This window comes from Macrobrachium rosenbergii, chromosome 2 (assembly GCF_040412425.1).
Source record: "Macrobrachium rosenbergii isolate ZJJX-2024 chromosome 2, ASM4041242v1, whole genome shotgun sequence".
Classification (NCBI taxonomy): Eukaryota; Metazoa; Arthropoda; class Malacostraca; order Decapoda; family Palaemonidae; genus Macrobrachium; species Macrobrachium rosenbergii.
In genome coordinates this window covers 70,754,521-70,773,041 of record NC_089742.1, presented here as the reverse complement: position 1 = coordinate 70,773,041, position 18,521 = coordinate 70,754,521, and the positions used below count along the sequence as shown (strand labels likewise).

Genomic DNA, 18,521 nt, shown 5'->3' with positions numbered 1-18,521 from the left:
TAAACTGCCTCCTGACGCCAATAAACTGCTTACCGGCACCAAAAATCTGGTTAACCCTTAAACGCCTGTTGGACGTAGCAAATGTCGACTAAAATTGTCTGTTGAATGCCGAGTGGACCGTAGCAAACGTCGACTACAAAAATTTCAACCTTCGGTCAACTTTGACTCGACCGAAATGGTCGAAAAACGCAATTGTAAGCTAAAACTCTTACATTCTAGTAATATTCAATCATGTACCTTCATTTTGCAACAAATTGGAAGTCTCTAGCACAATATTTCGATTTATGGTGAATTTTTGAAAAACTTTTTCTTACGCCCGTATGTAACTCGGCTGAAAATTTCAGAAATTTTTCGTCATTTTGTCGTAATTTTTGCACTGTTCTATATTAGCCGTTACATAAAGTTTTATATATGAAAATGTGCGCAATTTCATGTATAATACAACAGAAAATAACTCATGGTTGTAGCTTTTATCAGTTTTGAAATATTTTCATATAAATCACGATAACTGCCAAAATTTCAACCTTCGGTCAACTTTGACTCAACCGAAATGGTCAAAAAACGCAATTGTAAACTAAAACTCTTGCATTCTAGTAATATTCAATCATTTACCTTCATTTTGCAACCATTTGGAAGTCTCTAGCACAATATTTCGATTTATGGTGAATTTTTGAAAAACTTTTTTCCTTACATCCGCGCCAGAAATTCTTTTCACGTTGTCGTTAATGTTTGCACTGTTTTATATTAGTCGTTACATAAAGTTTTATATATGGAAATGTGCACAATTTCATGTAGAATACAACAGAAAATAACTCATGGTTGTAGCTTTTATCAGTTTTGAAATATTTTCATATAAATCACGATAACTGCCAAAATTTCAAGCTTCGTCAACTTTAACTCGACCGAAATGGTAAAAAACGCAATTATAAGCTAAAACTCTTACATTCTAGTAATATTCAATCATGTACCTTCATTTTGCAACAAACTGGAAGTCTCTAGCACAATATTTCGATTTATGGTGAATTTATGTTCCTTTTTTTTTTCCTTACGTCTGCGCTTCTGGTAACTCGGCCGAACATCTCAGAAATTCTTTCATCATGTTGTCGTAATGTTTGCATCGTTTTACATTAGTCATTACATAAACTTTTATATATGAAAATGTGTGCAATTTCATGTAGAATACAACAGAAATTAGCTCATGGTTGTAGCTTTTATCAGTTTTGAAGTATTTTCACATAAATCACGATAACTGCCAAAATTTCAACCTTCAGTCAACTTTAACTCGACCGAAATTGTCATAAAATGCAATTGTAAGCTAAAACTCTTACATTCTAGTAATATTCAATCGTTTACCTTCATTTTGCAATAAATTGGAAGTCTCTAGCACAATATTTCGATTTATGGTGAATTTTTGAAAAAACATTTTCCTTACGTCTGTGCGGTAACTCGGCCGAACATCTCAGAAATTCTTTCGTCTCGTTGTCGTAATATTTGCACCGTTTTATATTAGTCGTTACATAAAGTTTTATATATGAAACTGTGCGCAATTTCATTTACAATACAACAAAAAATAACTCATGGTTGTAGCTTTTATCAGTTTTGAAATATTTCCATATAAATCACGATAAATAGAAAAAATTTGACTTTCGGTCAACTTTAACTCGACCGAAATGGTCGAAAACTGCAATTGTAAGCTAAAACACTTACAGTCTAGTAATATTCAATCAATTAGCTTCATTTTTCAACAAACGGAAGTCTCTAGCACAATATTTCTATTTATGGTGAATTTAAAAAAAATTTTGTTACGTCCTGGCGTTATTTAATTCATGCATCATTTTGTGATAATATTTTCTCTGTGTTGTTTTTGATCATTTTAAAATTTGTTATATACCAAAATCATCACAATTTAGTGTACAATACAACTAAAAAAAACTTAAGTCATTAGCTTTAACCGTTTTGCTTACAGCGCGATTTGTATACAATTATATATGAGTTTTTTTTTTCGCTGTCATATATTCCAATATTTATATATGATAATGATATTTTTTCATTTCTGATGGTTGCATACTAAACTTCAGGCAATGACAAAAAAAATGAGCCAAAAATGAACTCTTAATCTTGAAAACTAAGCGTGCTGTGATTTTTTGAAAAAAACTTTTTTTCCGCTTCGGCTCTAACTCACCAAACGCAGCCGGCATACGGGAGACGTTTTTGTAAATAGGGCTTCAGCGTTAAAGGGTTAATGAAGTTGTTAGCCAAGCACTGTAAAACTGAAACACCATTAACCGAAATGCTGTTAACTGATGCCGCCGTTAAGTGGGGACTGCCTGTACAGTGCTTGTTTTACCTTCCAGGGAGAGAATGACTGACCCTGACTCTTTTCCTCATGCTTGTGCTCCCAAGAAGCTCAGATGGAAGAGTCCACTTTTCCCAGAACTATTGACCATGCTACTTCTTTGGGAGTAGCTAAGTACATCCCTCTACATGCCTATGACCATTTGTACTCTTATGCCAGATATCAACCAAGGTAAGCGTTGAGCCCTTGGTCTAGGTCTGACTTGGCAAAGTACCACTTTGTACTGCTCTGTACGGTACAAACGGTGTGAACACTTGCTCGCCTTGGTCAGCTAGGCGTTCCAGCCCTGCTAGTTCAGCTTCCTTTCAAGGCCTGAAGGCAGAGAAGATAATCAAGTTTGACAACCTTTAATATCTTTGGACCATGATTCTGTTTGGGCTCATTGTAAGCACTTGTCACAATCCTTAGAGCAGGTGCAAGGCTCCTCTCCTTTAGCTGAGGTACCTTCTGGTTCTGCTTTGGATCCCACTTGTTCATGGAACCCATGTGTATCAAGCTAGAGGCACTTTTTTTAAGATCATACTATACATGAGTGGTTACTACAGCAGAAGCAACCAGCACTACTTGGCAGCCAGTATCCTCAAAAAAAAAAAAGCCCCTTAGGTTTCGTCCAGGAGGTTTCACCATTGTTTTGACTACCTTGGTCTCTGCTTGCTCACAGTGAACTGGACGAGATATACCCTCTGACCTCCAGATTGGAGAATTTCTTCTCGCTTAGTCACTCATCCGAGCTGTTTCCCCACAACCAAATCGACAACCTAAGGGAAGTATTGCACCCTAGAAGACACTGAGTTTTAGCCTCTGCAGCTGGACCCATTAGTGTGTGGATTGATGAATAATCTTCTCTTAGAGCAGCTTTGTGCAGAAGGGATTTCCCTCTTGGCTGCTGAAGCAGGAGCCATGGAGTTGGCCACCATAGCTTTATTCCAAGCATTATCATGGTTGGACCTTTGACTCAATGTGATGGCAATCTTTGCCATCTTCGTTGTGTCATCTGAGGAGGAAAAGTTAAATTTTCAGAGTTGAATTTACAGAGGTTTTTGGTGTTGGGAGGAAGGATGCTGATCTTCTTGCACCAGTCCACAAACCTGTGAGTGAACCTTGTTTAGATAAGATGTGGTATTCTTAGTCTCTACTCAAGACAAGTTTGGCTGAAAACAGTGTCATGCTTTTGAATTAATTGTTCCTGGGCATCTCCTTCTCTTCTTAAAGAGCGAGGTTGCAAAAGCTGTAGAGATTTGGACAACTGATGCTTGAGACCCCATTACCCACTGTGCAGTTTCCTTTAAAATTTCTTGGGGGTCTGCAAAGAGAACTACAGCAGCCAAACCATCAACATCAGGATTAGGGAAAGGTCTGGTTATGGACTCAGCATTCTTATTTCTTTTTCCTGAGGGGAAAGTTAGGCTTCTTCCCAGTTCTTTCAGTCATCCTTCCAGGCTTCAGCCTGGAAAAGGGGCAAGGAAAGAAGGGAAAGGACAAAACTGGCAGTCTTCCTCCCCAAGTCCCAAGAGTTGGGGATGCCTACTCACCTTTGGTCCTTGGGATAGTCTGACAGAGTGTGTCTTTTGGGATGGTTACTACCTGTCAAAGGCTAATAATCTCTGCTTGCCCACAGAATGATCATGTCCAAAGCACATTCTCTAGGACCATCCAAATTCTGGTGCTCTCTGTAGACAGTTTTGGAGAAGGATGTGTGGAAGACAGAAGAATACCCTCAGTGTTTCTACAGTTATCCCTTCCTGGTAAAAAAGGCAACTTGGGGCTGAAGACCAATCATTGATCTCTCTCCATTGAAAAAGTTTACTCATCAAACTCTTTTCAGGATGGAAACACCATGTTCCATGATGGTGTCTATCAAAATGCTATATCTTGAATAGGACAATCTGTCCTTTCAAGGCTCTTTGCTTTGGACAGTCTGCTGCTCCACAGGTGTTCATACAAGGTGACTGGTACTTCCTTCCCTTTCTCTGTATTCCTCTGTCTAGCAGCTAACAGCCTTACATTGTTCTCTCTGGCCTTTTGGTAGATAGTAAAATCTTAAGTAATAATGCTCTAGCACTTGGACACCCTCCTTCATAAAGGGAGACAGTGATAGTCACATTTACTATGACTATTGCTGTTTCCCTTTTATGAAGGAGGGTGTCCAGGTGCTAGAGCATTATTATTTCAGAAGATTTTGCATTACTATTGCAACCTTCCAAGCTGGCACTATCTGTAACAACTCAGCATTATTTGCATGCAACTGTAGCCCCCTGTAATATATGTGGATAGATATACAATGAATAGAAATTAATGGAAAGCTTTTTATTTGGCTTGCAATGCTCTGTGGGTGGAAAAATGTGATGGTAACACTGTTAAAAGTTCATATATCAAACTGAGAAAGGGGTATTGTGGGGGAGTATACTAGGGTAATTGTTTTGGGGGGTGTAGCAGAGTGGGGAGGGTCCCTTATCTGCCAGGCTCAAAAGCAAAAATGAAATGAAATTTTGTTTATTGCCTTTGAGTGGCTGATAGAGATGCATTATGACTACGATAGTGTCATAGAAATTTCATGGCTATGAGAGTTTTTGGAGCTTCCACGGCTCAAAAGCAATGTCATACATAATTTTGTTTATCACCTTTGAATGGCTGATAGAGATGCATGAAGACTGTATCATAGAAGTCTCATTCTCTTATTGGTCCTTTTGCATTGGGGTGTGTGTGTGTATGTATATAAATTAAGCTCCTCCACTTCTCAAGAGTCCTCCCTCTCTCATTGTCTTCCATCTCCCCTGCTTCAAATGGATAACTCTGGCAATGACAGTGAACTCATGATTGCTTAAATTTGCAAACAGAATGAAAACAAAAACTAAAATTGTACATTAAACATAAAAAAATCTAATATATCCCAATGCCAAAGACGCTCTGACCTCAAAGACGCACCTCACATTTGACTAGTAAGATTTTGATAACATAAAAATAAGATGGCAACATACAAGTTGATTGCTTTCTTTTGGTTGGTGTGCTGTATCACTTTCAACTTTCTCATTGCATGGAAGATGTATGAATTTGGCTTGTACAACATTTTGATTATTGTAATTTTCACCCCATGTTTTTTTAAAAATACTTTGTATATTTTCTAGTTCATTGATTTTAATAGTAAATAAGCTTTTCTCAAGTTGATGTGCCAGCAATTTGAAAAACTGAAACAGATTACAAAGTAACATACAGGCAGTCCCCGGTTAATGGCTGGCTCGGTTAACAGCAATCTGGTTTTATTGGGCTTGTCTAGCGACGAAAATCGGCAATTTTCGGCGCCGAAAATTGCCGATTTCCGCTTATCGCCACCGATACATAACAACAGAGGCACCGATAACCGAAAATCAGCACTTTTCGGCACCGATAACCCCCGAAAATCACCGAAATCGCCGATTTTCAGTTAGCGGCGATTTTCGGTTATCATCACACCCTCAGAAACGGAACACCGCCGATAACCGGGGACTGCCTGTATCAGTATTTTATTATTATTATTCAGAAGATAAACTCTATTCATATGGAACAAGCCCACAGGGGCCATTGACTTGAAATTCACGGTTCCAAAGAATGTGGTGTTCATTCGAAAGGAACAGAAGGTAATGGGAAATACAGAAAGAGGAGATCAGTTATTAGAAAAACAGATAAATTAATAAATAATGCAAATGTAAGTAAAATATTAAAATACAAGTTGAATTGCATTATGGTAGTAAGGCATTGCACCTTCACTTGAATTTATGGAGTTCCAGTTGCACGATATCCTAGGGGAGGCAGTTCCACAGTTTAATGGTGTGAGGAATAAAGGTCTCCTGGAAATGAGAAGTTCAACAGTGAGGCACATTTACTGCAAATCTGGTTGCTCTCGGCAGGAAATGGGATCAGGGTTCAACTGTGAATGGGAAGATCTCTTTTAAAACATAACTTACGAAAAGTGACAAACAAGAGACCATCCGTTGATGGCCCAAGTTATAACTGCTAATTTTAGGAAACAAAACCTACCAACATGAACCACACTATCTAAAAGAGATAAATCTCTGGCAGAAGCACATCCACATCAGAGATCAGTATTCTAGCAAAGGAAAGACAAATGACCTAAAAGAGGTTGCACTGATTTTATCACTTATAAATACAGGTAGTCCCCAGTTCAGTTTACGGTGGGGGTTCTGTTCCCAGCGGCATGCTGTAAACTGGAACATCATAATTATCATGGGAATAAATAGCGCTTAAAGTGCTGTAAGCTCTGTAAAACCAGGTTATAGTGCTGTAAAACTGCTTACGGTGCCGAAAAATCAGGTTAACGAAGCCGTGAGCCAAGCGCCGCAACATCGGAATGCAGCCATAACCTGGGGACTGCCTGTGTATGAGGCCTTACGAACAATACCTAACTTTCGTGTGGCATTTGCTAAAACTTGCATTAGATGTTTCTCAAAAGTAAGATTTGAGCCAAAAGTTACACCTAGAATAGTTGAAGCTTCAGACTCATTCAGCAAAGTTCCAGGCACCTGAAGGGGAGGAGGGGGTGGAAAATCTGTACAAGATCTGCTAATTAGTAGTGTTTTCATTTTTACTGGAGTTCAGCCTCATTCCCCACCAACAACACCATACACTGATCTGATACATATTGTCAGTGGAGACTACTATACGCCCACAAGTGTTGCATCATCTGCATACTGAACAGTCTTGTTTTTCAGGTCAACAACCATATCACTTGTATATACTAGAAATAAAAGTGGACCAAGAACATGGTTCACTAAAGATCCCATCAAAAGCAGCTCACTGCTGCTTACCTGTAAGGAAATCTTGAAGTAATCCTAAAAAATATCCACCCACTCCAAGATTCTAAAGTTTATAAATAAGTGCCTTGTGGTTTACTAAATCAAAAGTAGTACTAAAATCTATTTAAATTACCATGCACTCAAAACCCTTATCAAGGTTCTCTTGCCAGTAAGTCTAAAAGAGCATCGCAGATACCTAACTGCTTCCTATGTGCATATTGACTATCAGCTAACATTCCTGTAGATTCCACATATTTGTATAGTAGCTTAAAAATAAGTTTTCAGCAACTTCAGAGCACACAAAGTTTTTCAGCAACTTTGGAGGGCACAGGGAGAATAGAAATTGTCCTGTGATTACTGCAGTCTGCTGATATGCCACTCTGTGGAAACAGGTACTTTATTACTAAGCTTGCGCTCATCTGCAAAGATATGTTGAAATAAAAATGTATAGAATCTAATAATCTTGGGAGAAAACACTAGAAATTTTTTTAAAAACGAAAGGGAGAAACCATCAGGATCTTCTCTGCCTCAGCTATCAAGATTATCAAGAATTTTCTTAACATCCATAGAGCAAAATGGAAATTTTGTAAGAATAGGTTCAGGATGACAAATATCAGGGAGAGGGACATCTTCAGCTGATTGCTTAGCTTCAGAAGCTTGATGAAGCAGTTCAGCCTTTTCCCTAGAGTCAGTAACTAATATACTATCATCTGTTAGTAGTGGTGGAATGGGAGACGAGGCTGACCCAAAGGTAGATGATGCCAATTTGGTCCAACACAGATGAGGCTGAGTAATTCCTTCAAGTTTCCTCTTCAAAGAATTTTTGTAATGGGTGTATGGTAAATTCTATTTGCAGCACGGCAAGACTTAACAAAAATGGTGTAATTTTCTTTTGAACAGTTTCATCTTCACATGTTGAATTTAGTCTGTTTATCATGGTAAGCTCTTCTACATGTATCATCATGGCTGGTCATTTGTCCTTAATTTGATGACCTTTCTAGAGAAATACCGTATTAAAATAGCCATCAGCATTTCATTTAACTTCTTAAGGTCAGGATCTAATATAGCATTGGAAATGTTAAGAGGTCGGTGGCCTAAGAACACAAAAATATTAATAATAAAAAAGTACTTTAGCAACCTAATATTCTCAGGGTACAATCATATTACCTTGCGAACTTTATGTTAGCATAAGAACACGATATGTATGTCTGTCGCCACAAGCGCATTGCGGTCTTATTTTGTATCCTAGACTCACCTGCTTTTGCATGTAAATACTCAAATATCATACAAACAACGTGTAGTTTAGTTTTTCCTAAATTCTCAAACAGATCTAGATATAGAGAGATAACTGTGACATCACACTGATAGACCACCTTTTTTTTTTTTTAATAAAATTCCCTCTAGCGATATTATTTATCATTTATCAAAAAAACCTAAACTGCACAAGAAAGGCACAACAAATATGCGTTAACATGAGTAGTTTCAAGGTGATCCAATAATTTTTCGAATTTTAGCAAATATTTGAAACCGCAAAATGTTTGTTTTGAGTAATCGCACCTCAAAGTTTTCAGTAAGATGTGTGAACTTTTCAGTACACCATACCTTGGTTATTGACATTATGATTGGTATTATTTTCACATACAACATTCTAAACACTTATATATCGATATTAGACTTATTACTCTTTGTTTATTGTAATGTTTATTAGAAATGATTACTATTTTTTACTTTGGCATCTTGTTGAATGTTGATATCCTCAGCATATGTTTCTCTCTCTCTCTCTCTCTCTCTTCCATGCCTTTATCGGCCTTTTAGCCTCACTGCTGGGGTGTCATCACAATTTCAAATCATTGAAAAGGGGTTTTGTTTTATCAGCAGTGGGCACCTTCCCTCTTCTCATCGACATTGCTCATTAAAGAAGTGCCACAGTGCCACTAGATTAGTGGTGCCATACTGGGACCGTAAGTAATGCTTTCCGCTACTACCTTGGCCTCTTCCTCTTGCACTTTCCGTAGCTTCCTAAATTTCGCTTCTAATGTCTTCTCCAGTGCTACCATCAATGAATATTTTCTCTTGTTATCGATCCTCTTCCTCTTATCCACGTTTTTTACCCCGTTCTCACCTAATGCTCTCCCCAGTGCACCTTCCCCTAAGTTAAATTTGACCACTGCTCTGTAAATACCGTACGTCATCCTTCTTAGTGTAAAGAATTTTGTTTTTGGTAATTCATTCCACAGCACACTATGAAGAAATTCATTGGCATTTTTGTCTCCCCTTGACACCTTGCTAAAGTTTCTGAGTTTGCCAGTTTCAAGTAAACAGGTACCATCTTACACAAAACTTTCTTGGTGAGATAGGTAGTCATTCTTTTTATGAGATGGGATTGGCTGATCCGTGGCAACAGGTCTTTAGTAAAAACACCATGAATTTTCGCCATCTGGGTAGGTCCTATGCTGGGGTTTCTCATCTGTGCTTTGACAATGCCTAAGTGTTGCAAAAATTGATTGCTTCATGTCGGCAACTGAGTTACAGTTCCTAATACAGGCAGTCCTCGGTTAACAGCGATCCGGTTTTATGGGGCTTGTTTAGTGACGAAAATCGGCAATTTTCAGCGCCAAAAATCGCCGATTTCTGCTCATCCTTGCCGATAATTGGGTATTGGTGCCGATACATACTTAACAGAGGCGGCGATAACCGAAAATCGGTGCTTTTTGGTGCTGATGACCCTGAAAATCACCGATTTTCGGTTAGTGGCGATTTTCTGTTATCATCATACCCTCAGAAACGGAACCCCGCCAATAACCAGGGACTGCCTGTAGCCCATCCTAGGTAATAAGAGAGCTTCAAAATTTTGACTTGTGCAAGTGCACTAAATTTCTTACCACCAAGTTTTTTTTTTTTTTTCGCTAAGTTCATGAGCAAGTTATACAATCGCTTACTTACATGATTCACGCATTCATACTTAGTTATTGGGTAGGAGACAGCAGACTGTGCAGCAGTTACTCCTTTTGAGTCTCCATCCAACACTACTTCAGTATATCTCAGTTTGCATTTCTCAATTGAATGTGCAAATAAAATCCTCCACCCTTCTCTCTCCATGGCAGGTGAACTCCCATTGTAGTTTTTGGTACACTCATGTTCAGGAACATTTTCTCCTTCACTGAATTGTTCACAAGTCTTACACCACTTGCTCAAAATTACGAAGTCAACGCACAAACCTGTAGTCATTTCTGTTACTGAAACAAATCCATACAGGGAGGTAAAGCCCCCTTAGACCAGTAAAGCCCCCTTAGACCAGCTGCCATCACAACTCACTCGAATATCTTTTACTTCATTTGTATTTCCTGCCTGCCACAATATTTCATGCAATTTCTCTCGAGTTTTTTCCATTGTCCTTTCAGGCTTTTCGATTTCAGCTTCCTGAATCTTCTTTGCAATTATATAATAATTCTTTGTAGATAATGAATTCATGTTCAATGTAGCACCTAATTCACATATCACACCATATCCATTACTTGCCTGTAAGGAAGCTTTCACCAATCCATTATGCACGTCATAATGGCATGTTTGTATTCCTTTGGCCACATCAGCTTTTTTCACTCCTCCATTCGAAGTGCACACCTCTTTATTGACATTGCACTTACGACATTTTGCAATGTACATCTCAGTCATGCCCACAGTTCTTTCTTCTTTCACTGTCATTTTATTGCCACATTTCCAGCATGCAATATCACGAACCCATTGCAACAAGTTACTTTTATCAAAAATCACATATGATGTTGCCTTGAAATCTTCATTATCAATTTCCATATCAATTTCTTCACCAATATCAAGTTCCTGTTTTGATCTTGTAGATGTGGGTTTGGGGGAGGTGTTTGTGGGTGACGGTGGACTGGTGGTGGAGGTTGAGGGAAAAGAGACATGAACAGCACTGCTGCCAACTGAATCAGCTTTGGCTGCATTCCTTCATTCAAGCTTCATACATTTTCGTCAACTTCATGTTTACAGCAATAAAGAAAAACTTAAGAAAAAGTCACAAATATTTCATAAATACACAAAACACAAGGTGAGAGTCGGATGATGCAAGTGCGTGGCCTTGAACTTTCACGTTTTGGAGGTAACTAATCAATACTGTCGGCGAACTTGGTGTGGTGTTGGTTGTCTCACAGCCTTGGCTGTGTGGAGGGGTGTACAGATCACTAGATTTTAAGGCATAAAATACCAAAAATACATGTAGAAATGAACAGTATTTCAGATCGCATAAGGTTTATTCTCGCGTTCTGCCCTTTAAATGGGTTACGCCCATGCCCCTTTAAAGCCATGTGAGACGTGGAATGTTCAAATGAACTTCGCTCTGTGTTTTTGGATAGGTATAGAATATAAATCGATGAAAAACTCGAATTCGATTTTTTTGAAAAGTAATGGCTTCAGTAATGTGATCCCAATTGGATCCAGATTTCAGCAGACCATTTTTCCAGTGGTGGCATTAGGAATATACTGATTGACAGATATGTCCATCTGAATGGCGCAGTGGTCAGAAGTGCCTATATGTTCACAGACCTTGGACTTGACAATAACTGGAACATCTGGGAAGATGAAGTTTAATCTATTACCAGAAATATGTGTTCCTCAATTAGGTGGACAAAATTGGAGGATACACAGAACTCAAGAGCAGACTGGTCATATTGCCACTTTCTGTGCTTTGCATTACGATCTCCAAAATAATGAATGAAACTTTGAATCGTGTGACTGAGCCATACTAATCCTTTCCAAGAGAGTCTTATATAGAATCGTCCATACAGTATTTGGATTGTGGTAAACAGCAAATATGTGTATTTTAGAACTTACTGAAAATTTTAAAACAAAGAACCTCATCTACGCTCCATATTTTGCTGACAATAAAAAGGTTGTCCGGACTTAGTGTTATACAGCCATACTTTGCGCATACGGGATGTTACAACGATAAATAAGTCAGGGCCAGCAAACCCTGGGATTAAAAACTCAACCTTTGTCTTCTCATTACAGATAAAAACATCAGATTGTAGTTACAGGCGCAACTTCAGAGACAAAGAAAATTGGACCTTAAGCCTTGAATATTTAAGTAAAATACTTTGCAATTTTTCTTACTGTAATGAATAACAGGCCAGGGCTCAACTTGATGTCTCCTGAAAGAATTAAGATTAACAACATAAAATCAGGAGCAAATCTAATAAATAACTCTTAACAACAGTAACATTGTAAAATTCAACAGAATAGTAAACAACAATACCATCAACAACAATAGTATTTACATTATTTACAAAAATTTTGTTGAAAGTATAAATAAACGTGACTATATGTCATTGAAAAAAGCGCCAGCAGCAACTGGTTGACAAAGTGGGGCTGGCACACCTTGTAAGGGAAATAAGAAATCCACCAGATTTGCCACAACAAAGGGGAAAGGACAGTCAGGATGGATTTAGAAATTGTAAAACACTCAGAAGGAAAAGAGTAGGTATAGACACGGCACTTTCCTGATAATCCACCAAAAATTTTGCTTTCTTATCAGCCTGTCCTACACACTTCGTAAAATCAGGAAAGTGAACAAAAAAGAGGATAAATGCCTGATTGTACCCTCAGGCAAGGGAACTCAAACCCAAGACCATGGAAGGCCATGGTACAACATCTGTGGCACAGTCCATGGTTGAAGAACAAGGTTTGTATTCAGATTAACCTCTAAGAAGGGTTGCCTAACAAGGCTAAAGGGTCCCTTCTACCCCATGGTTTGATTTTGGAGTATCCTTCTCCTGAAAGAGTTGCCCGCCAAGGCTAAAGAGTATGTATTGTGTGCATGTGTATAAGTACATTATGTGTGTATGTATAGGGTATAGGTAAACTCCAGTGCACTGTGTGTTTGCTCACTTTTCTCTGTCTCTTTGTGGGTTATTCTTTATTGCTATTTATTTGGTATGGCATATGAAAATTTACAGATCCTTACTCGTCCAAAACACATCATAATTTACTTCAAAGTAGGCTGCCATATATCATTGGTTGAACCTTGAGTAAATAGGTATTGCAGTATGTTTACTGATAAAGTTGTATAAATCACATTTTATTGAAGATATTAACTAGTACAGTAATAAAATAATCATGCACAACGCAAGAGTGAGAGAAAGTAATAGACAAGACTTATTACGATCGCTAACAGGAGTGCAATTTACATGTAACCGACGGATGAAATGAACTTTTACAATGTAAATTATATTACATAGTGCATGATAAAGTAAATATCCCTTAGTGGAATGTGATTAATATAATTGTGTTAATCAGTAAATACAGTGCATTACTGTATTTACTTACCAAAGCTTTCAACCAATGTTATCCGATAGTCTAAGCTCTAGTAGCGTACATCCTGTTACAGACGGTGTAAAGATTCAATAAGTTATTGTATGCCATACAAAATAAATAACAATACAGTATTGCTGTAATGCATCTTTAATAAGCCTGGACAAACAGATTTGAATTAAGTGTACTTTAGGTTTTTGATACTCAGTATAAATCAGCATGTGTTTACAGAAATTAATGTTTGTATATACATACTTGTGCGTCACATTGCTGTGTATATGCTCAGCGTTTCTCTTTCTCTCCCTAGTGTTTAAAAAGAAATGGGTTTTTTTATTCTGGCCCATCTAAGTATTTGAAATTTTGTATACATTAAATATAGTAAACCGCATTTTGGTATTTATTTTGTGTACACTGTTGTACATCGTATTCTGTGTTGTTTATAAGCATATACAGACGCTCCTCTACTTATGAACTTTCAGAGATACGAACAATCGTGATCATAAATTAAAACTAATTTATTATTATCATAATTTCCTTAATGTATTTGGGTTTTATATATCATTCATATTAGTAAAATACTCTATAAAATACAGTGCATTACTAGTATTGTGTTTTAGTATGAAAAACGTAAATAGTACCGTATGTATTGACCGCATATATCATATAGTGGACTTACGAACAGCCGTTTGGAACGTAACTTGTTCAAAAGTAGAGGTGTGTCTACAGTACTGTGTAGTTACAAAAGGAAAAAAGGTTGCAGAATTGTCATTTTACATACATGGAGTGTTTTGTTCATTATATCCATTTTACATATTAGTGTTTTTTTTAAACTATAAATTTCCAATATCTGCTAGACCCTTGGATTTATTCTTGTGAATAATTGAAAGAATGCTGTACATAGAATGAAAAATTTATGTGTGTAACGCTACATTATTCTGTCAAGTACAATACTGTACTGCAGTAAATAAATGGTGATAAATAATTCAGTACCAGAGAGAGAGAGGGAGGCACAGTAAGTGTATAACTTACTTAATGCGATGGATATGTGCATGCATACACACACGGTTAGTTAGTTATAAATAATTTGTTTAACCAGACCTCTGAACTCTCTTGGCCAAGGGTCTTGTATGCCTTCAAACTTGGTAGATCACAGAGCAAGTAACCGAGAGGGAAAGAAAATTAAAAAGCTTGAGCTATAGGTTTGTTTATATATGAAAATGCAAATTAAGTTGACTTTGCAGTATTTTTATATCTCAAAATATTTCCAGAATAGTTCTGCCTTTTGTATTTCATGGCAGATGTCTTACCATTTGTTTTGACCTTGATGAAATGTCAAATGTCCAAAATACGAAATATAAACTCTCTGCCACTGCATAGTATACATTAATTTTTGTACACTTTCCCTAGCTGATCTTGCAGTTTTCTTGTTTATAATTCATTAATTTAAACTAATTATATTATGGCTTCTTGAGTCAGAAAAGAGTGGCAAGAACTAATTCCATCACTAACCCCAGAGAAGGAAAATCTGATATAAAAACGGTACTGATCCAATGCTTTCTCACGTGGAAAATTTTTTTCATGTAGAAGAGGTTACTTGTAGTTCTTTAAAAGGATTGTTTTAATACAGTGTGGTAATCTTCTTAATGTTTAGCTGCTCTCTCTAAAACACAATGCAAAATGCTATTTTCAGGTTTATTATTTTCAGGTTTGCCATGCATGCTGCTATGAAATCTGCTTTTTCCAAATACATAATTATTGTCATGAGCAATGGAAAAGTGACAGTTGAAGTTGATACGACAAAGCAAGAACCTTTGATATATGATCCTGCTTGGGATAAGCCTGTTGTGAAGGTAAGAAGTACTTTTTGTTTACCAGAGTCTTGACATCATTCAAGGTGATTGGATTTTATGTGATTATATTGTACTGTAGTATAGTACATTTATTTGTAGAGTCTAAAAGAGACTAATAAATTTAAGTAGGTTAGTGGTAGGTTTTTATTTGCTGTATGTTGAATACTGGACAATATTATTCATTTTGACCATGGACTATAAGATGAAAGTTTTGAAGAAAGGTTAAGAATAATTGTTGAAATTAAAAGTGGTCAATATGATACAGTGCTGAGAATATAGACCATGGAAGTGAATTGACAGTGAAGTAACATGCTTATAGGAATTTATTTGGTAGAACAACAGTGTTAGACTGTGGTCTGATTAAACTGTTTATTAATATTATTATTATTGTACTGTATTGGCATTATGAAGCCTGACAGTACCAGAAACATCCCTGAATAAGTGACTGTACTTAAGTATATACTGTAATGAGATTTATGAGAAGACAATGGTAGGGATTTTAAAGAATCTTAAATAAAGTCTTTAGTGTTGATCGTTGATGGACTAACTTTTATCTCAACTATTATTATCATTATAGAAATTTAACTCATTGGTCTGGTTAATAATTGGTTGGGGTCCATCAATGATCCACAGTGATCCCTTTGTTGTATGTCGTAGAAATGGAGGAAACAACTTGGGACCAACTGTATGTATATGACATGGTATTAACAGAAGATGTGAGTATGTAGATTTAATTTAGAAGATGGAATAGCAAAAGGATGCTGTGATGGAAGAGAATCCATGACATAGTAAGTGTAACAATGGCTTAAATGGAGTAAGTAATTTTTTATGCACAATAAGTGCTAATAGTGGAAAGTTGGATTGGGATTTTGATGGCAGAGAGGCTCACCGTAAAGGAGATAAAATATTTTTGTTACATTGTTTATGTGCTGGACTGAAAGAAAATGGATTAAATTTTCAGGAGGTGTTCCTATGAAATGCTGGCATATTTTTCTGGAGTTCAAAGGGTAGATAGTATATCTAGAAAAATAGAAGAAAAATGTTGTCATCAAAAACCAGAAAATAGAGTGAGATTGTAAAGACTGAAATAGTTTAGCATGTGTTGAGAAAGGTAGAAGAGCATTTAATTAGCCAAGTGGTCGATTTGGAAGTGACATATTTGTGACTTGACCATTGAGGAAAGGGCATGGAGATGGAGATGAGGACTTGGACCAGAATAGCATTCAGGTAGAAAGTGTACAAGATATATGAGAATAAAAAACTCATCTGATGTCTAACTCCATAAAGGGAAAACCTGACATCAAAACAAATAATGGTGTTTCTTTTCTGTCGGGACTTTTCTTTCGATAAACTTGATATCTTTATTATTGTAGCTGGAATAAGATTGTAAATAACTTGAAATCTTAGCACTGTACTGTAATTAGAAGGGTATGTGCTTGTGGTTGTCATGTTATATTGCAAAGCCTTAAAAGGTCAGATTTGTTGTTGAAGAATTACACAAGATAGAAAGGAACAAAAAGAGCTCATTGGTATGTAAATCCATAAAGGTTAAACCTCATGAAAAATTTAAACAGTGATATTGAGATCATTTTCCTTATGTACCAAATTTCATTGTTCTTATGTTCTTTTGCAATGTCATGTGTGTTGATAAACATTACATCAGTGATTATTTAATAGCTGACACACCTTAAGTTTTAAGGAATGGGCTAGATATACAGTATATCAAGCACACTCCCAGACCAGGCAAACTTTAAGGATGGCCAATTTAAGAAAAAAAAAACATCAATGGAAGGAGGAAGATATGCAAATGCACATGGTGTAAGAAATAAAATCCTACAATTTTCCCTACATTCCACAGGAAGTTGAAAGTGACTATTCACTATGCTGTATGGGGCCTCTTTTACAAGAGACACTTGTAAAAATATGCTAATTTTACCAAGTTATGCATGTATTTTCTAATAATTTTATTTTGTAAAATTATAAGTACAGCTCACACAATATCATAACAGATAAGAACTAAAATCTGTAATAAATTCTGAGTATATTTGATGTAAAATATTTACAAGATTTACATGTTTTTTGTAATATTCCTTTGCACTTTTCCTTGCAAAATTACAATTATAGCTGACACACTATCATAAAAGATAAGAGCTAAAACCAACAGCAATCCCTGGGTATATTTATGAGCTAATATATAAAAAGACATCCTGGAGCTGCAGAGAGGCAGTACATTTCTCCCTGAAATCTCAAGGCATACTGATCTATGTCTCTCCCGTGCTGAGCTATAACAGTTGCCATAAGTCATTTATGGGGCAGTGAAGCGATATGAACATTTTTCCTACTAAATTCATCCAAACCGAATAGCTCATAATATTAATACTCATATGGGTTAGCCCATCCATCACTCAAAACCTTTTATAGATACTCATGTGATGATGCCCGTCCAATAAAGGTTAATATTATTCTTTTTATTTTCAGGTAAAGGATATTTTCTACAATCCTGAAGATGAAGAGGAATGTGAAGACCTAGATGACATGACTGAGGAACAACTTGAAGAAATCTTGAATCAGCCTATTTAGATTGCTATTGTTAGAATGAGCTTATTGAAAAATGTAAACTATGGTTTTGTTTACAGTAATATATATATGTATATATATATATATATATTATATATATATATGATTTTTTTAAAATCATAATTATAAACTAATAGAAAACAAAGAAACTTGAGTACACAGTATGATAGACATCAGTGCACCTCCCTGAGTGTTCTCAGTCTAGCCATCTAAATCATCATTTCTGTGACTGATTTATTTTTCTGGTTTGTCTCCAGTTCCTTTCTATTTGTTCTCAGTAGGTTTAGTTTGACATTATTTTCATATATTCATACTAAAAAAATTTTTAACCCAAATTCATTGAGGATAACTAGCTGATAATTTGTCAAAATGAATGACATCCATTAGTCATGTAAACAGGTATGTCACATAACCTAACAAGTGCTGCATCACAATAAAAATGTTGTAAAAGTTTTGTCTCTACTAAGATTACATCATACCCATATTTTTGTGTATAGTCATTAATTTTTCGTAAAAGTTTTGTCTCTACTAAGATTACATCATATCCATATTTTTGTGTATAGTCATTAATTTTTCGGTACGTATTGCAGAACAGGGTCGTAAATTGGGCCAGTGCTTGTTTAT

At 36.4% G+C, this 18,521-nt stretch overlaps 1 protein-coding gene across 5 annotated transcripts in view; it reads left to right on the top strand.

Moving 5' to 3' along the window:
• The window catches only part of LOC136848168 (RAD52 motif-containing protein 1-like), a 74,524-nt gene that overhangs the window by 54,343 nt on the left and 1,660 nt on the right, over positions 1–18,521 (top strand). For 4 of the 5 annotated variants that reach the window (XM_067120474.1, XM_067120480.1, XM_067120490.1 and 1 more), the window contains 2 exons: positions 15,176–15,320; positions 17,799–18,347. In XM_067120474.1, the coding sequence (XP_066976575.1) occupies positions 15,176–15,320; positions 17,799–17,900 (247 nt within the window). In that variant the 3' untranslated portion in view covers positions 17,901–18,347. Of the gene's footprint in view, positions 1–15,175; positions 15,321–17,798; positions 18,348–18,521 lie in introns of those variants that run through there. The other variant, XM_067120466.1, reaches the window with a different exon arrangement.